The sequence below is a fragment of the Urocitellus parryii genome, chromosome 1 (assembly GCF_045843805.1).
Source record: "Urocitellus parryii isolate mUroPar1 chromosome 1, mUroPar1.hap1, whole genome shotgun sequence".
Classification (NCBI taxonomy): domain Eukaryota; kingdom Metazoa; phylum Chordata; class Mammalia; order Rodentia; family Sciuridae; genus Urocitellus; species Urocitellus parryii.
The window spans coordinates 213,501,649-213,523,174 of NC_135531.1; the positions used below are offsets into that span (position 1 = coordinate 213,501,649).

The 21,526-nt window shown below is 31.4% G+C and overlaps 1 protein-coding gene across 7 annotated transcripts in view; it reads right to left on the minus strand.

Moving 5' to 3' along the window:
• Baz2b (bromodomain adjacent to zinc finger domain 2B) overlaps positions 1 to 21,526 on the minus strand; it is a 274,260-nt gene that overhangs the window by 52,201 nt on the left and 200,533 nt on the right. For all 7 annotated transcript variants that reach the window (XM_077802641.1, XM_077802640.1, XM_077802630.1 and 4 more), the window contains 8 exons: positions 16,058 to 16,268; positions 10,708 to 10,800; positions 10,538 to 10,599; positions 6,678 to 6,743; positions 4,134 to 4,199; positions 2,685 to 2,729; positions 2,419 to 2,445; positions 967 to 1,032 (listed from right to left, as the gene is read on the minus strand). In XM_077802641.1, coding sequence (XP_077658767.1) covers positions 967 to 1,032; positions 2,419 to 2,445; positions 2,685 to 2,729; positions 4,134 to 4,199; positions 6,678 to 6,743; positions 10,538 to 10,599; positions 10,708 to 10,800; positions 16,058 to 16,268 — 636 coding nt within the window. The remainder of the gene's footprint in view (positions 1 to 966; positions 1,033 to 2,418; positions 2,446 to 2,684; positions 2,730 to 4,133; positions 4,200 to 6,677; positions 6,744 to 10,537; positions 10,600 to 10,707; positions 10,801 to 16,057; positions 16,269 to 21,526) is intronic.

Consider the following 21,526-nt stretch of genomic DNA (forward strand, 5'->3'; position numbering starts at 1 on the left):
CCTTAATTTGTTTGTATGTATGTATGTAGGTATGTGAGTATGTATGTATACCAGTGCTGAGGACTGAATTTAGGGCCTCACACACATTAGACAAGCATTCTACCACCAAGTGACATCCTCAGTCTAATTATCATTTATTAAATATTTATCTCACTTAATGATCCCACAACCCTAAAAGGTAGGTATCATTATTTCAATTTTAAAGAAAAAGTCTGAAAAGGAAAGGCAAATTGGTGTCAAAGTTAGCATGGGAATTTGAATTTTTCAACCTCCAAAATCCTGGTTATAATGGCCATACACCTTTCTCTATTCAACAGTTCTAATGCAGAATGCTTTCCTTTGTAACATATTATTTTAATGTTTAACAGATTTCTATTAAATTCCAGTATATTTGTTTCGACATACTAAATAATTGTCTTTTTCTGAATTATTTTTCTGACATAAAGAATAATTCTGATGGCAGAAGTCCATCAGAATTAGAATTATTGAAGTTTAAATTAGCACACACAAAATTGCCTAGGCATGCTGTAATATTAATTTTGTGACATTCTGGTTACATTAATAAGTAGCTACTTATATCCAAACTAATACCATTCAACACATAAATAATTAAAATCTCAGCCAGAAGAATTAACACATACATTGGAACCCTTTCTATTCTTTTTTAACACTGAATTATAGTGTTACTATATTTAACCTTCAGTGGTTTTATGAAGGCCAGAAAATCAGGACAAACTCATACTCTGAAAAAAATTTATGTTTGGAAGAACTAATGCTTTGGGAAAAAATATTAATTTATAAAATAATGTTTTATACCTTTATTTTTGTGTATTTTGTTTTTGTTTTGTTTTTTTTTTAAATGTGGTGTTGGGGATCAAACCCAGTGCCTAATGAATGCTAGGCAAGTGCTCTACCACTGAGCCACAACCCCAACTCCAATAAGGTAATTTTTTTACTAACACTTACTTCTGCTTTTTTACGAGCTTCCATAGCTTTCATAAGCATCATATGTTGTCGTCTTCGCTCACGTTCCTATTAGGCCAGATAAAATTAGAAAACTAACTCAACCATAGTTAATAGTTTGATTTTCAAATGGAAAACAACAACAAAACAACAACAACAACAAAAAAAAAACAACTCAGTATAGCATGTTTAGCATTTATAGACAAGTCACAGTAAATACTAAATATAAGACAAGAATGGCCAGTCTGTGCATGTTTTAGTTCAGGTTTAGAAAGCAAATACAAGAACAATCAAAAGCAAAAAGGTAAAGCAATGAACATGGAGACAGTGTAAACAGAAGCATACAAGATTTACTTATGGTCAGTTGTGATGCTCCTTCAAAAGCTGGCAGAACAAAAAGCATAATGGTTGGCTGGAACAGGTCAGTTACCTTACATCTGCTATTAGAAAAACCACAAATACTTACTATAGCCAATTGAACTAAAGGTTGTATTGTTCTTAAAATTTTTAGATCAGGCAGAAATTGATCTATAATCACTTTCATGTAATGATTTTAGAATTGGTTTTATTCCATGTATAAAATCACTTTAATGATTTAATAATCACCAACAAATTAGAAAGGGTTTTTAAAAAAGCTTTTATAACAATTTATAAAACTAAACTAGTATTAGTTCATACACAAACACAAATAAAATGGGATATTCTATTTACTGATGTCTGCCACTTGATGCACTGTTTAAAACCAGAAAGATTGCACCATGGGCTAATAAGTATAATCTAAAATGTACAGTGCTTACCTAAGGTAAGCACTAGCTTAATTTGATAATCTCATTTTATTTTAAATTAAAAAAATTACAGGTGAATGATGGCTAATTGATTTTTTTCTTTGCAGCACTGGGAATTGAACCCAGAGGTATATCCCAGCCACTTATTTTTTTTTTAAATTTTGAGACAGGGTCTCGCTGAGTTGCTGAGGCCTCGAACTCCTGAGTTACTGGGATTACAGGTGTGTGTCAACTGCACCTGCTCTACTTGATTTTTTAGATTAAATATATTTGTAAATATATTAGTATAAATATTTAATATTCTCTCATCAAAAAAACACAAAATTTCCATTGTACTCAATGGTAGTTTTGCATCTAGAATGATGGGAGAATACAGGTTACAACTGTATCTAACTGTACAGTGATCCAACTTTCCCTGTGACATCAGTAATGTATATTTTTAGAGAGAGCCTTACTTAAGACTTATGCAATTCAATGAAAAATCTTGGAGATGTATCATACTTCTTTATAGACAGACAAGCAGATGTATGCAATGCACTGTGCTGTAAAGCCATGCAGCAGTATGTAATATGACAGCAGCCAGTGCTACACTTTATGCATTGCTATGACAACCATATCACAACCAAATCACAATGCGGTGTTAGATGTACAAAAATAAACATACCCATACCATATCTAGTCTATGCCTCTCCAACTCCTGGTAGAAAGAGTTGGCACAACATTATGAAACAGAAATCACAGAGTCATAAAACCAATTTTAACCCCCCCAAAGACACCAATATCAAAGCAAGGCAATAACTACGTGATGAAAGAAAAACTTAAGCAGGAATTATATCAGAAATTTTAAGAAATATTTTGAAGATTTTCCCCCAAATAGATTTAAGCAAAATTATAAAACATACAATTCAACAGTTACATAATCACATGTATACAGACCTGATGCTTCAGAAGAACAGCTTGTTGTCTTCTCATTTCTTTTTCCTTAAAAATAAGAAACTTTTAATATATGAATTCTGGGAAAGATTTAGAACATGCTAAAAAGTATAAAAGTTCCCTTTTCTAAAATTCTATAGTCTTCCATTAGGTTGAACCATACAGAATTGCCAATATTCAATCATGTTTTTTCTTGTAAAATGGCAACTCAATTTCACATAGTTCTATATATTTAACATAAAGACCATATGATGCTGGAGCAAGGATTTCAACTATATATATTTAACATAAAGACCATATGATGCTGGAGCAAGGATTTCAAGTCAATGAATATCCTAACAATACACATCAATGGTGATCTACTGAACTGACTAGATTGTCAGAGCATGAGATACAAAAATCACACATTTAAAAAAATCATTTTAATACATTATGTTGTAACTCTCAAATTTAGCTGATTAGAATTCTCCCCACTCCAAATATAATCTCCCCAATGTACTTATAATTAACCACAAATATTTATTTTCTATGAATAAAAGTGATAAAGACTTTGGTGATGGATTTCTATACCCACCTATGGTTTACAACACCATCCCAAGGGGACAGGGGTTTAATGCAAATAATTCTAAGAATGTCATCAGTTTCACAATTTTTATAAAGGTAAAATCTGAATGAAATTAATATTAAAAGTAGGCATAAAAGGGGCAGACACGTAAAGAATAAAGTAACAGAGTGTTGAAAAGATAAGAAATAGGAACTAGGGATATACTAGGGATATATAGGGATGATTCTTATCATTTGTAAGGCCCTGGGTTCAACCACAGCACCAATCTTGCCTTCCCACCCCACAAAAAGAAAACAGTTTTCTGGTTGTTTTGAATACTACCAGGTTCACACAGCTGCCCACTTTCAGAATTTAGTTATCTGAAGTAGACAGGTTGGGTGGGGAAAGGAAAGAACATCTCTCTTATACTTCGATAAGTAAATAGTACTTATTAGTAAATAAGAGTTGATAGAATTTTGTTTCTATATGCTTTTCATTTTGGGGCTAGATATTAACAAAGATAAAGTTATATGGGGAGAATCAGATTTGGGACATAGTTTTAAACATAAACATAAATGACACACAAAATCTTTTGGGGAATCATTCTTATCAAGCAAAACTATATACAGGTGTTATGCAATAATTTGCATTTCTGATTTGATGTCTCATATTGAAAGAGCTCAAAGCATTACATAGAACCTGTATAATGGAATAAAAATACACAATGTATACATATAATATACATACAAATAAAAGCACACATTTACACATTGTATCTGCTATAATGTATTTTTAGATAGCCATTCTGAGGAAAGCTTTTTTTTAAAATATATGTATAATTGATGCTGGTAAAACACATAGTTTTTATTTTTTGAAAAATAAAAACTCTGATTCTCATCTAAACTAACCTTTATTCGTTTCTCGGCCTCCAATAATTTGGCATTTGCCGCTTCTTCCTTCTTTTTCTTTTTAGCCTGTGCATGCAAAACAGGTCTCAAAGTCATGCAACAGCACCACTACAACTTGCAAATAATCTCAGACTTGAAATGAAGCTACATGCCTCACAAGGTACAAAACAATATGTAACATATATGTGGACAATTACAGATTTTCCCCATTAATTATATTTCTCATTTATAGATAAACATTAGGATATGCCAAAAATTATTAAATTCATAAGAATATGACAACTTTTCTTACTGTCTACAAACTTCATTAAAAATCTGTAACCACTGAGTATTTGTTATCTTAAAACTTAATTACAGAAAAAATTACTTTGTCATTTTTTGTTTTCTGATTTTAAAACATCTCTAAAAAATTTAGAAAACAGGATATATATTAACTGCTAAATAAAAACTATTTCAAGAATAAATCACAATGGATACATTACTCAGCATTAAAAGAGAATATGCATATGCAGGTAAATGGATGGAGTTGGAGAATATCATGATAAGTGAAATAAGCCAATCCCTAAAAACCAAAGGCCGAATGTTCTCTCTGATAAGTGGATGCTGATCCATAATGGGTGGGGGGGGAGCACATGGGAAAAATGGAGGAACTTTGATGGGGCTAAGGGGATGAAGAAGTAGGGTGGGGGAATGGGGGCAGGCAAGATGATGGAATGAGATGGACATCATTATTCTAGGTACATGTATAACTGCACATATGGTGTGACGCTACATCATGTACAACCAGAGAAATGAAAAGTTGTGTCGCAATTGTGTACAATGAATCAAAATTTATTCTGCTGTCATATATACCTAATTAAAATAAATTAATTAACTAATAAAAAATAAGTATACAGAATAGCAAAATTCATTGTTATCTATTTATGCATGCACACAATAATATAATTTGATCAAAAAATAAAATTCTTTAAAAAAAGAATAAATCAGTAACAATTTTAAAATGCACATGTCTACTTTACTTGAAATTTCTTTTAAAACTTGAAATTTAAGATATAACCACTAAATGAAGCATTAAATCTGTTTCTCCCTATCTCGCATATTGTGGTTAAATTTCAAGTGTTCTTTTCCCCGCCCTTTTTTGTTTTTACAATATCCTTTTTTAAAAAAAATTATTCATTCATTCATTCATTCTAATTAGGTATATATGACAACAGAATGCATTTTGATTTACTGTATACAAACGCAGCACAACCTTTCATGTCTTTGGTTGTATTCAATGTAGTGTCACACCATATGTCCTCCCCTTTTTCTAACAGGATGGAAACCTATAAATCTTTCATGAAGCACATTTTGGCCATTAACATCATATTATTGGGCTGGGGCTGTAGCTCAGTGGTAGAGCTTGCCTCGCATGTGGGAGGCACTAGGTTTGATCTTTAGTACCACATAAAAATAAATAAATAAAGATATTGTGTCCATCTACAACTACAAAAATTTTAATAAAAGATCATATAAACTTTATAATCTTAAAGTCATTAACTAGATAGTTTCATAACTATCTGGTAGTTAACTTCAATACACTTTAAGATAGAGATATTTTTGATTTAGGAGTTTAAGATTAATTTGAAATGGATTAGAGAACATGTATGTATTTCTAGAAGGGGTAAAAAAACAACAAAAATCTCAGCTATCTGGACCCACAGCAAATAAAGTGGTCTATAAAGCAGTAGTTTCCTGAATAGCTGAGATGTTATAATAATTTTAAGCATTAAAAGTTTATTTGCACTATGTTAGATGGAAATAACCTTGAGACAAATGCCTGTTTAGACACAGTACACTAAACATAATTTGGCTTTTTTTTGATGACTCAGGGCAATTATTTTGAACATCGGTTATTATACTACACAGTTTGATAGAGTAATGCCTTTGGGCTATTAAGGTGTTGAAATTTCTTGCTATTCAACTAAAAGATTACAAACTCTTGCTAGGCTTTTGGGTTCCTGTATATACCAAGATGGAGCTTTTCTCTATTTTCCTTTGCTGTCTTTAGCTACTACTTTTGTTGTTGACAACATGTCTTCTATCTTACCCTAGTAATCTTATAGGGAACCGAGTTATGCTAGAACCAGCAAACCATGCCAGTAAAATTGTTTCTATATTTAAAATTTAATTTTACTTTCAGAATGTTTACTTTTATAAAATGTTTATTTCTATATTGAAAGTAAATATCTGACTATAAACTCTAATAACTTTTCTAAGAGTAAAGAACAAAGGCTTTAGCAAATGAACTTTATGACAACTATATTAGGTGGTCAAAGGTCTTCCTTTTTCTTTTGTCTCATTTCCTAGATTTTTACTTCTAGGATTAGATAAGCTTGCTAAAAAAAGTTCAGGGAAGGTCTTTATGCATTATATTTAAAGATATTTTCTGATGAACATGTTAATTTGTATAGGTGAGAGACATAGGCAATTTTTTAATTTTTTGCAGAGTTATCAAAAAACATGATTATATTACTTTAATCATATTAAATTTAAGAACTCTACCTCTAGAATTTGCTGGGCTCGAAGTTCTTTTTCCATTCTGATTTGCTGTATTCTCTTAATTTTTTCCTGAAGGAAAGATTATAAAAATTTAAGATAATAAAATAAATATTGAGGTAAAAAGTGTTTAACTGGAATCAAATAAGAAAAAAACAGAAAATTATCAAATACTGTCTAGACTGTATATAAAATTTTCAATGATTTATTACAAAATTACATGTTTTTATGTTTTAAATTCATGATTTTAAAAATGTCTCATAATCTATAAAATAAAAATGCTAAATAAATATACAGAAACCAGATAAATAAAGCTGATTAAACTTATATAGCCTGGAAATATTTATAAATATTTGTAACTGCAAATAATAATTAATTTGAAATAAGTACAGGATAGAAAAGCAGAAAAAAATAGTGTCTTCAGAGTCAGAATACATAAACTAGTTCTGGGTTAAAGTTATTAACTGGATGATCTCGAGCAAATAACTATTCATCTATAAACCAGGATAAGGTGCTTGCCCTTTCTTACTGTCACAATTAGATAAAAAATAATTTCCATTCTAAAACTTATAGTTAAATGTTGAACAATATGATATTCCTTTGAACTACTTCAATAAGCCATCTAAAAATAATCTGTAATACTTAAAAAATGGATTGATATCAATTTAAAAGTCTAAGGAATTGGTTATATAATACAATTGGTATATACAATGTCTAAATTTATGAACTGACTGTGGATTATGTTTTATTTAGTGATCATCTAGATTTTGATAAGAACTTACATTGATTTTTTAAAATTACCTCATATGCTATAAGCATACTGTTATCAATTTCATGCTCATAACTTCCAAGTAAGTCCCAAAATGACACTGATGAGAATAAATGCATAATTTTCAGAACAAAAACACCTGAAATTTTCTACTTCAAATTGTATTTATTCTATAACTTCCAGAGCAAACACATTTTATACTGCTGTATATTATAAAACTTGGTTCATTTTCCAGATGCTAGTTGTGCCTTTTGAAGATATACTTTACTATGTATTTAATTTCTTTTTGGTATACTGATGTTTTATTGATGTCCTACATGGGCCTACTACTTGATAATGAGATTTTAGGAATTAATATTATGATTTCAGAAGACTGATACCCTATGATTTTGCATTTTTATTCTGGTAAGCTAAAATACTTAATACTCTTTTGGTATTAAGTATTTTAGCTTACCAGAATAAAAACCCAAGGGTATCTTTCATGTTATTTACAAGATTTAGAGAAGACTATGTTTGATCCATATCTGATGTATTTATTTGGATTAGAGCTAAGTAAATCATACTCTTGAGCTAATTTTTCTGCTCTTGTCAATTGTAAGATTTTATAGTGGTATGCCCTCAAATAAGCACAAGAATACCACTGTACTCTTGTGCAAAGAGATAGGTAGACAATCTTGGGCTTATGTAATTTGGGGCTTAAGTACATTTAGTCTAAAGTATTATCTTAAATATTCAAGAGATTTATATGTACTATTATTTGGTAGTGCTCTCACCAGGGATGAGAAACACAGGTAGATAAACGTTATTTATGAATTATAATAATAATATAGATTAATCTTATAGTATTGAGCACTTGAAAAAACACTGAGCTGGTCACTTTACATAAAACAACTTGTGATCATTAAAAACAAAGAGAAGTTGAAATTATATTCTTACTATAAAAGAGAAAAACTGAGATTTCCAGAGTGAATACTTTTCCTAATATCAAAAATTTACAATTATCTTACTTTACAACAGATGAAATAGAGAATTAGAGGTTAAGTAGTTCATCCAAGGTCACAAAATTATTATTATTTTTTTGTGGGTATAAAGTTATATCTATAATTTTATTTTTTTTCTTTTTAAATTTTTTATTTGTTTTAATTAGTTACACATGACACTACAATTACCTTGACATATCATACATTTGAATCACATGGGATATAATTTCTCATTTTTCTGAGTGTACAGTTTGCAGAATCATACTGGTCATGCAGTCACATATATACACACAGTAATAAAATGTCTATTTCATTCTATTATCCCTTCCTATCCCCCCCATCCCCTCCCCTCCCCTCCCATCACTTCTCTCTACCTAATCTAAGGTAATGATATTCTTTTTTTTCTCACATCTTCATACATGTATTTTGTATAACGATGAGGGTCTCCTTCCACCATCTATGCAATTCCCCTTCTCCTTCCCTTTCCCTGTCACCTCTCTTCCCTATCTAGAGGTAATCTTCTTCCCATGCTCTTCCTCCCTACCCCATTTTGAGTCACTCCCCTTATATCAGAGAAGACATTTGGCATTTGTTTTTTGGGGATTAGCTAACTTCACTTAGCTTAATCTGCTCAAATGCCATCCATTTCCCTGCAAATGCCATGATCTTGTTTTTTTTTTAGTGCTGAGTAATATTCCATTGTGTATAAATGCCACATTTTTTAATCCATTCATCCATCGAAAGGCATCTAGGTTGGCTTCACAATCTAGCTACTGTGAATTGTGCTGCTATAAACATTGATGTGGCTGTATCCCTGTAGTATGCTGTTTTTAGGTCTTTGGGTATAGCCAAAGTCACAAAATTATTAAGTAGCTGAGCCTATATTTCAGTCTAGGTTGCCCAAATCTCTAAACTCCAAAATTCTAAAACCCAACTCTGTATCAACTATCTCTAGTCACATTAGTCAATTCTTCAGGGAACCTTAGAAATAATTACATTAAATCCAACCCAAGTCATGTATTTAGCAGCTATTTACAGAGTAACACAGTTGATTTCATTTCATACTTGGAAATAACTAACATTTAAAATTTCTTAAAGAATAATACTTTGCTACTATTTCCTCTCTGTTTCAATGTTACATGAGTTTGTGGAGATGGAAGACTAGTTTATGCATTCAATCTTAAATGAAGCCGAATCCTTATCATTTAATATTGTACCTATAAGGATTTTAAAATTATTTCATTTGCTCAATCATAGTCTGAAGACCACATAGAGGAGGGATACTACAGATAAAGAAATTCTGGATGTACTAAAATAATGCTTTCATTGTTTTTGTGCAGTAGCAAGTTTTAAGTAATTTTTAAGCATTCAGAAGGGTAAACTTTATCATATATAACTTGAATTTAATTTTTTCTAATATTTTACATGTTTTAGAACAACCAACTTTCCTTATTAAAATGTGAATGTTCAAGCAATACCTTTCATTTACCACTACATAAATTTAAAAAGCCTTCAATTGTTCAGGACGTCCACTTATACTCAAAGTACTAAGATACTAAAATACTTACATAAATTTTCTGTTTGCTAATATTTTTTGCTATTTTTTGTTTCTTTGTTTATTTGTTTTGTGGTACTAGTGATTAAATCCAAGGGTGCTCTACCACTGACCTACATCTCCATCCCTTTTTAAACATGAGACAGTGTCTCACTAAGTTGCTGAGGCTAACATTGAACTTGTAGTCCTCCTGCCTCAAGGCTCCTGAGTTGCTGGGATTATAGGCATGCACCATCATGCTAGCTCGTAATCATTAAAAAAAAAAAAAAAAGAAAGAAAACAACTTAGAAATATAGAGGTAGCGCACTTGCTGTGCATGCATAAAGCCCTGGGTTCAATTCCCAGCACTGCAAGGAAAACCTCAAAACAAAACAAAACCTTGAAAGAAGACGACTTGATTTTAAAATGAGGTGAAATTTTAACTAATGGAAGGTGACAACTTTCTAAATAGAACACATAACAATGTGAAGTAGTTATTAAAAAACATCAAAATCAAAATAATGTACTTATTTAGATCCTCCAAATAAGGACCATGTTCTAAAAGTTCAATGCATGAACATACCTGTTGTTTCATAATCTTTATCTGTTCTTTTTGCTTTCGTTTCTCCTCAGCAGCCATTATTGCTATGAGAAACCAAAGTACAGATTATTATCAGATGAGCAAAGAAGAAGCCTTTTATGAACTCCCCAACACTCACTTTTCAAATTCATGCCATCATTTATATCACCCACCTTGTTGTTTTTTAGCTTCTTTAGCAACCCGAGCCTGTTCCTGCTTTTGAAGTTTTCTCAAAAGCTTTATTTGTGCTGCTTGCCTGGCTATTTCTGAAAAACAAAAAATTTCAGAAAACATTACTAACAACTTCACATGACTGCAAACCTAAAATGCTAACTGTGAAATTAGTACTGTATCATCATAAAGGGTATAATATTTAAGAAAACTGCTTATGGTTAAAAGGTACCAAGTAGGAGAGTAGTGTAGTAGAAAATGTCATGGTCATTGTTCTTAGAAATTGCCAAAATTATAGGTTAAGAACAATAATTAGATTTCAATTGTAAAACAACAAAATACATAAAAAGAAATACCCTCAAATAAAACAGACTCTCTTCTCCAAACTTATATTTCAATGAGCTATACTAATGGTTAAATCCTTAAATCAGTGATATTCTTACTTATGAGAAAGAGAGACTAAATCTTCTATAATCAATAATTTTAAGGACAATTTACTTCTCATAATTTCCAAGAAAAAATGTATGAACTTGGGTGGTAGAAAGGCATAAATAATGGCCCCAATTCTTCATTCCTCCCTTTAAATATGTTTTTCATAATGTGACATTGTAGCAACTTCCATCAAGAAATGGAATGTATTTTGTCCCTTGATTCTGAATTCATCTATGGTCAAGAGATTAGCAGCTGTAATGAAAGCAGAACCTGAAAGTGTATTTGTGCTCTTTCTACTTTTGCTCTTGTGCCTTGCCCATTACTATAAGGACATATTTGGTTTAGGCTGCTAGAGAATGAGACTGACCCCACACGTGTTATGAAGTCCAGCCAAGGTCAGCAAAGCTGTTCAGTTAGCTTACAACTGATTCAACTTGCACCAGCAATTAACACTTAGCATTATATGCTCCTGAGGTTTGATGATTATTTGTTAACCAACATTAATGGGGCAATAGGTATAAAGGCTATGAAATGTTACTGCTTTTCTGTGTTGGCAAACAGTCTGCATACTTCTAACTCTAGAAGTGGTGTATCATGATATCATTCTAGAAAGCACCACTTTAACACACCCACCACAGGAACTAAGCAATCCAGACTTTGGGAATGGTACCAGGAGATCAGAAATGACTAAGTGAATTACAACTCCAACAGAGAACATGTAGAATGCAGACTTTGAATCACCTCTTTAAAAGACCCCTGTTCCTGCTGATGGACAGAATCATAGCCTCTGGAACAGGCTGTGTTTATCCTTTGTTAACAAAGCAATAAAACTTCTGTATAGCATCCCTATACAGAAGACATTGTTTCAAACATTGTATCTGAGGAACAATATAAGGAACCTATAAAACTATACTCATCAATAATGAGTATGCATGATTGCTAGCTCCTAAATCACTTGAGCTCTATCAATTTCCACCACTTAGTGAATGCAAGCATTGTTGTGTTAAGTTTACATGATCTTCACAACTACTTTATGAAATAAGCAATGCTGTACCCAGGTTATAAATAAAATACCTAAGGCTCACAGAAGTTAAATAGCAGAAACAACATATAAACCCAGTTCTGTCTTTTCAGCTCCACAGTCTATCTGCTAGTACTTCTAAAAATCTTTAAGCAATATTTGAATGCCTTGAGATTTTAACTAAGAATGTAATTGCATATTCTTGTAATAAATGGTTGCTTGCTATGGATAATTTTCTGTCATGAACATTTAAAAAAAGGTGAGGAAAAGTAAAGGGTATAAGTTTATCTTGTAAACTGGAAATGTTGATGAAAGACAAAAATGAAGCTAATGCTACTAAAGTATGTCTCCCAATATTCCAATAATTTCAACATTGAGGAAGCATAGACATTATCAAAAATTTCTGGGTCACACAAAAAGATCTCCTATATATTAAATACTTTCAAGGGAAAAAAAGCCTCTACCCTTGCAGGCATACTCAGCAACCTCTAATAATATTCTTGAAGAATATCATCTCATCTATAATAATATCAGATAAACACTTCCTTCAACATTTAAGAATTGAAATGAACCCTATTGAACTCCACTATAAAGGCCTGGAGATGTGCTAAATGATTTTAAAAACATTTCCTGGAAAATGTGACATAAATATAGTCTTTTGTTCCCCTAAAAGAAGCTGACTTTTAATAAAGAAATTCTGTTTTATATGTGTGTGTGTGTGTATATATATATATATATATATACACACACATGTATATATGTATGTTTGTGTATCAGTGTATCAGTAAACTTCAAGCTTCATAGAAGTACATAGTAATTTTTATTTGTAAGCCCTGTGGACAGAAAAACATCAAAAAATCTACCTCATATCTTTTCACTTTAGCAAGAAATATACAATTTGAGTAATCATTAAAATTTATATAGCTTAAATTTTACATTTTGAGCAGCTGGAGGGGAAAATGTGAAAAGAAGAAGAAAAAAAACCTAGAGATACTATGGAGCAAAGAGAATGAGTTAGAGATGCAGAAAAATTCACCTAGGTAGTGGGGAATAAATTGCTCCCATTATCTACTCATTTATTTGGCTTGTGGTTGCTGAATATGTTACAATTAACATTTGAAATGTTAATCTAAAAAATATCTTTAATGATTTAAGAAATCACATACTGCTTTAATTTCAAAGATAAAAGTTAATTTTTGAAATAATGTTTATTATCACTGAATTAGGGATCTTTTAGACAGAACTGATGTCTTTGGTTTTAAGATACATTTTAACATCTCTAAAATAATCGATGTGTTAGATAACTGGCAGCATTTTATCTTCTTATAGCTATATAATAAAATAATGGTACATTGTATACACTATATGATATCTCATGTTCTATGACATAAAAAGGACAGGTGCTATTGGATAGTTTGGAAAAAATTGAAATTTAACAGTATTCATCAATTAATAAGCAGGTTTATTTATACAAACTAAAAGTGATTCATTCTTGTTTTCTGCCGCAGTCCGGCTGCAGCAAAATAACTGGGGGGTGACGAGCAACTTGTGTACATTGATACAGCAGGAGTGGGAGCCCTTTATTGTAGGACAGGAGGGGTATATATACATTCCACACAGCTTATCTTAATTAACATAAACTAGATACAGCAGTCAACCAATAAGAAATCTCCACACTTAATGGCTCACTGGTGCCACCTCACAAACAACTCCCCCTGGCAAAATGCCAGGCGCCATTCTGACTTGTTTACAGACTCTAACATTTTCTTTTCAACCCAGGAAAAAAACATGAACACTATACACCATCCAGTTATAAAAATGATTAATAATTATTTATTGTTAAATATTCAATCCTTACATACATGATGAGAAAGAACATATATATACAGTTACTTCAAAATTTACAGAAATTGCAAAGTTAACCCATGGCAATGGGGGAGAAGTATGTAATAGACTAAAAATCAATTTGAAAGCTAGAAGGAGAATAAAATATTGGGTAAAAGTAGATTAACTTCTATTGTGTTACAATAAAAACATAGTTAATTTTGCAAATTTATATTTGCCATTTCAGATATAATGATACTTATGTTGGATATACAAAGAGCCCATGTTTTAGCTATCAGTTAATTTTGAGGACTTATTTTATGCAAACAATACATACATTTAACCATTATGCATTTTTCAGAAGAATTAATGGATTATTGAGAATATTACATTTTTAAATTTATGTATGTTAATATATCCATTTTTTTAATCATTACTGACAGCTACCTGGCAGAGATGAAAGTCTTACAAAAAAAAACCCAAATAAAGTAAAAACTAAAAAAAAAATTTGACTAACATATTAAGGTATGTTAAAATTTACAGGATATTAAGTTATATGGTAGGTTGTTAACTTACATACTATTGGTCAAAGTTTGAATTGGTATAGCCTTTTTAGAGACAATACTTGCCTGCTATCTACCAAAATTAGAAATGGAATGTGCAGTACATGTTTAAGTAAACATGATTTATATGTTTATTTTGTGCAATATATATTTATTAAGACACTGTGATAGAAAGGATTCATTGAAGAGACTGGTTTAATGAAGTATAGTAGAGCTACACGTGGCATCATTCACTACTCAGTGATTAAAAGACAGATTGGTTGGTTTGTAAGCGCTAATACAGGTTTGTAAGCGCTAATACAGGTTTGTAAGCGCTAATACAGAAAGATTCAAGATAAATGGGAAAAGAACAAGCTGAATAGTATGACATTATAAGTATATTTATTTTAGAAATCAAGAAGGATGTAAATATGTTCGAATGTATGTCTGAATATGTGTGTACACATTCTAGAGAGTTTTTTTTAAAAACCCTCCTAATGATTCCACTAATGAGGAAGAGTAAGTGTCTTTCGTTTTACAGCATTCTGTTCTATGAGCTTTTTTCATAGATACTTTGTTTTAAAATAAAAACAAATATGCCAATATTATGGTGGTGTTTACAATAAATAGAAATAAATATTTCAGGCATTTCCTCCAGATTTTGATGTTTATTTATAGAGAAAGTAAAAGAATTAAATTTATGTTAGTCTTTTAAAGTAATTTTTCTTTATTAAACCTTTGTTTTACATTATCTTATGTCTTTATGTGTATGCTTGCAAATAAAAGTTATCTATACATGTTTCTATGTTCAGGCAACTTTAAAAGCCTTCACATTTGTAAACAGTAACTAAATGCCATATCAGAACTATTTTTTATTCAGCCTTCTCTGTGTTATATGTAGCATGGCTTTGTTTTGATAATTTATGTATAATTTTGAATTATGAATATATCTTAGGTTATTATGAGCACTTTCAGTTTGATAAATGATACATTCTGGTGATATTAAAATACTTTTTCATATAGTTCTATTAATTGAGCATTTTGAAAATATATATTATATCCAAACTATAGGAGAACCCAAACTAAAAGACTGGTTTACTTACCAGTAATTGGAGTTCTCTGACTGAAAATTTATTCCACAGATCCACATATTTTGGAGTAATTCTCATGTACCACCTCAAGGAATCGGGAGCTGTTAAAAGGAGAATTTCCAGAAGGTTGGCACGACCTTAAGGCAAGTGCCAAGTGCTGGTTGATTCCCTTTCTGTGCAAGCCTTAACAGCTTAACACCCACATTTGTAATTCTAAACACATGGGATAGGATGTGTTTATAAGTATGGCTCTTGAAAAATTAAATCAAAGAACTCCAGTTACCAGTGGGACTCCTTATTTTCTCATTTATTCTAACACAAATATCTATTATTTAGAAACTGAGAATAGTGTCATTCATTCCTAAGTATAAAAATGTAAAAAATATGTTTAGCATAATTTTTAGTATAATTAGCACAGTGTTACGTGCATTACATTTCTTACCTTGAGCCTGCAATTTTCTTAGCAATTTGGCATCTGTGTTATCTAGGAATTCTGCACTGCCAACATTTGGAGGTCGACCCTTCCGACGTTTCATCCTGGATTCCTCTCTTGCTCGCTGTCTATCTGGATTTGGTGGTCTTCCTCTACGACCTTCCATTGCCCTGATTCGAGGAATGACATCCTCTTCTTTCAAAAGACACCACTGCATTCCCTTTTAATTAACATTTAATAGAAATAATATATTACAAATACAATAAAAATGAGAGATCAATATGTCAGAAAATTCTAGGTAAATATTTTGAAATTTATAAAGCTTATACACATTTTAGCAATTTTATTTTTTAAAATAAATTTAGATTTATAATTATGACTTTGGCATGGTTTTAGTATTCCTACTTAAATAACAATCTTTATTAATTAATGTATACATTTGCATCTATATCTGTAAACATAGAGAAATATATCCTTTTTCTCCCCTTTTCCAAGTCCTGGGGATTGGATTCAGAGCCTCACACATACTAGGTAAGTACTCTACCAATGAACTACATCCCAAGACCTTTAAATTGCCCATGCTGATTTCAAACTTGTAACCCTCCTGCCTCAGCTTTCCCAGCAGCTGGGATTACAGGCATGTTTCACTAGGCCTGGCTTAGAGGTATTCCTTAGTCACCTTTTCTGAACTATAACAACCATAAAGTTGACAGACATTTGAAAATATTAGTGATGACCACCCTTGGATTGTTCTTGTGGGTAATCAGTTCAAACAAAAGCTACCCAAAAAATAGATGAATGTTCTCTTTACAGGAATATTATAGCTAATAAATGAAGACAGGAAATAAGAGAATATAAACATTTTGTAATACTTAATGAATTAATGTATCCAAACATTGAACTTGAATGCATGCTTATCACCCAAAAGAGAGACAACCAGACCATGTTAGCCTCTTAATGAAGGCTCACACTATCATCTATAAAGTCTTACCCCTAAAATCAAAACTGCATTTGATCAAGCCTCTAGATTTAATTACTATAAGTTTAAAGAAAGACAACTGAGAGATATCTTTTACACTAACTATACAGCAAATTCTACAAATGACCTAATTTCTTCAACAATTATGAGAAGAAAAAGATCTGTGGGAAGATTAAATTAAAAGATGTACTAAACAATTCCAATGTGGACCTTACTTAGATATTGATTCAAATAAACAAACTGTTAGGAAAATTTTAGCAAAACGATTGAAAATTTTAATAATGACATTTGATGATATCAAGAAATTACTAGTCATGTGTTAATGAAAGGAATATTGTTCTGAGAAATATGTCCATAGGTGATTTGGTCATTTTGAGTAAAATATACATAAATATATGGTATAACTAACTATACATCTAAGGCATATGATATATACAAGCTTATATATATGATATAAGCTTGATATACATGTACGTGTGTGTGGGTATGTGTGTGTAGCATATTGTTTCTGGGGCCATAATGAACAAAATAACACGAAATTAAATCAAGAATAAGAGAAAATGATGCAATTAAGAGGTGAGGTAAAAATGATATGTGTAAGGGTGTCAGTGAAACAAGGGATAATATATTACACTAAATCTTTTTATAAGCAGGAGTATTCTATAAAATGACAATAAAAAGTATAGTAAATGCTCACCAGTAACATAATAATATATTATTCTATTAATATTATGCATTTTGTACAATTGTATGTGTCATTCTTTCAAATAATTGGCAGCACAAGTTTGTTTGCATCATCATCACCACAAATGCATGATTAATGAGTTATGCTCTAATGCTATAATGGCTACAATGCTACTAGGTGAGAGAAATTTTTCAGCTCCATTATAATCTTATGGGACCACTGCAGGACTGGTGGTCCATTGATTGGAAACATAGTTATTTGGCACATGACTATATTTCAAAGCATGATAATGATACTGTGGTTATGTATGAAAAAAGAGTCCTTATCTTTTAGAAATAAAAATGAAAAATTAACAGATAAGATGTATGATTTGCTTCACAAAAAAGAACTTGAACAGCCAAAGCAATCCAGAATAAAAAGAACAATGCTGGATGCATCATAATACCTGGTTTTAAAACATACAATAGAAGCATAATTACAAAAACAGCATGGCATTGACATAAAAACAGATATGTCCTAAAGGTATAGACTAAAGGACCCAGGAATAAACTCACTTATCTATAGTCATCCAATTTCACAAAGGTGCCAAAAACATAGTTTGGAGACATGACGGCCTCTTCAACAAATGGTGCAAGAAAAATGGGATATCCGAGTGTAGAATATTGAAACTAGATTGTTCTCACCCTATATAAAAATCAACTCAAAATGGATCAAATACTTTAATTTTAGATCTGGAGGAAAACAGGGGAAACACTTCAAAATGCTGGCACAGGCAACTATTTTGCTCAGGAAATAAAAGTAAGAACTGACAAATGGGATTACATAAAATTAAAAAGCTTCTGCACAACAGAATGAAGAGACAATCTACAGAATGGGACAAAGTCTTTACTAGCTACATATCTGACAGAGGATTAGTACCCAGAATATATATTCAAAAAAAACTTCAAAAAGTTAACAAGAACTATTAATAACAACCAATACATAAACAAATGATATGAACAGAGAATTCTCAAAAGAAAAAGTGCAAATGACCAAAAGTTGTTTAAAAAAATGTTCAATGGCTTAGGCCACCAGGGAAATGTGAATTAAAACTTCACTGAGATTCCATTTCATCTCAGTAAGAATACTGACTATTAAAAAAAAAAAAAGTAACAAATGTAGGACAGGAGTGTGAAGGAAAATAGCAAGGTGCAGCATTGCACGCCTGTAATCCCAGTGGCTCAGGAGGCTGAGGCAGGAGGATTAAGAGTTCAAAGCCAGCCTCAGCAAAATCGAGGTGCTAAGCAACTCAGTGAGACCATGTCTATAAATTACAAAATAGGGCTGGGGATGCGGCTCAGTGGTTCACTGCTCTTGAGTTCAATCCCTAGTACCCCTGCCTGCGAAAGAAAGGAAATCCTCACTTTGTTGATGGGAACGATAATTACTATAGTCACTATAGAAAACAGTGTGAAGGTTCCTAAAAAAACTAAAAATAGATCTACTACCTAGATCTATAACACTCCTGGGGAAATGAAGTCAGCACACAAAAGAGATACTCACATGCCCATGTTTATTATGGCAATATTCACAATAGCTAAGGTATGGAACCAATTTAGTTGCTCCTCAAAAGATAAACAGATTAAAAAATATATGGTACATATACAGAATGGAGTATTATTTAGCCAGAAAGAAGAATAAAATAATGTCATTTGCAGGAAGATGGATGGAATTGGAGGTTATCACAATAAGCAAAATTAGCCAGACAGAAAGTATTGGGCCAGGCACACATTTATAATATTAGCTACTTGGGAGGCTTAGGCAGGAGGATCACAAGTTCAAGGCCAGCCTCAACAACTTAGCAATACCCTCAGCAACTTAGAGAGATCCTGTCTCAAAATAAAATACACTTGAGATGTAGCTCAGTAGTAAAACACCCCTGGGTTCAATCCCTAGTTAAAAAAAAGGAATACATGTTTCTTCTTATATGTGGAAACCCCAAAAAACAAAAACAGAGAGAAAGGTAACTGGAAATAGAAGACAACCTAAGGGAAGAGAATGGGGTAAAAGAGGGTGATAGGGAGGGCGGATACAATCAAATAATGACACATGCATGTATGGAAATACATCACACAGCGAAACACATTAATTGTACAATTAATATGATCAAAAATATAAAGAAAATCTTTGTTGTTTTCAATTTTACTTAACAAATTTTTAAAGTGGAGAAGGAGATAGGGCTATTTGTAAAATAATATTCATCATAATGACAAATAGTAAAGCTGATGATAAATACATGGTACATATTATTCTAGGTACTTTTGTGCATATTTGAGGTTTCTCCTTATCCTCCACCTTCTGGAGCACACACAGCAACAAAATACAGCTGTACTATAAAAATAATTCAATTTAGTGCTAAACACAATCTGAGTCAGGTTTTCAAATATCCTGTATATGTTAATCAAAATAAAAATATATGTTTCATTACCTCACTTACAGTCTTAAATAATGTGTTCAGATACAGAAGAGGTACCCTTTTAAATAACTGACTTATTTCTTACTTTTCTTTTTAAAGAGTGAATTCCTTTAGTGTATAGTTTAAGAAGAAATTTAAATGTACTTTTCTCTTAAAAGAACCTTAAAGTAGGAATTTTTCGTAAACATTGGAAGCAATTTAAAATAATCAAAAGTTCTTGAGTTTTATTTTATGTGATGATTACTAACCTTAGGCAAAGATTCTATGTATCTATATCTTAGTTAAAAGTTACTAAAAATACAAATACTATTACTTGCTACCCCAATAGAAAAGAGTTAAAAAATCTATATTCTAAGTACTATATTTTGTTTTAGGCATTTGAGTACATTATATATCTTAATCTTCACAACATTCCTAACTAATACAGTAGGTTTTATTGACCTTGTATTACAATAGAAAGAATTCAAGCCCAATGAGGTACACAGACAGCAAGAAACAGAACTGTGATTCAAATCCAAAACTGTCTCATTCTGATACTACATGCTCTTGTATTACATGTACAAGATGTACAAAGATGTTACAAAGGTGTTATTATACTCAATAAGTGACTGATCAAAATATTCTGTCTTGAAAGCACATCCAAGATTATATCTAGAAAAGACTGTCAGAAAAAATTTAATGCATATAGTCCACATCTATGTGCATAAATTAAACCTATATTAACTCCATTCAGTAATTCTTTTTTTAATATTTATTTTTTAGAAGTAGTTGAACACAGTACCTTTATTTTATTTATTTATTTTTATGTGGTGCTGAGGATCGAACCCAGGGCCTTGCACGTGCTAGATGAGCGCTCTACCACTGAGCCACAATCCCAGCCCCTCCCTTCAGTAATTCTCTTGCTAAAATTGTAAAAATTATGAAAATTTTTTTCTAAGTATTCAAATGAAGTAAATAGGTTCAACAGTTGTATCAAGTGCAAAGAAAACCTTTGGAACAGTTTTATGATAGGGCAAGTTATGTTCACCAGCAAGGGAAGCTTTTAATTAGTTTAGGTTTTCATTTTCTATTGTGCTCTTAGAAACCAAGGCCGCATGTACCACATTACTTGAAAAATATATTTGTAACATAGAGAAGAGAGAGGCTCATAAAAGAATCTGTAAACAAATCTGCATTAAGAATTAGAAAATTCATTTCAGACCAAGATTTAAAGAGTTTTATCAACTTTTCTACATACAGTTTTCACATAGTTATTTAACTAGGAAAATATATTTGTTTCAAAAAGTAGTAGTATATGTGGGTGCCCAAAACTTACCAACAAACATAGTGATATTATTATTTATATTTTTGCCCTTGGTA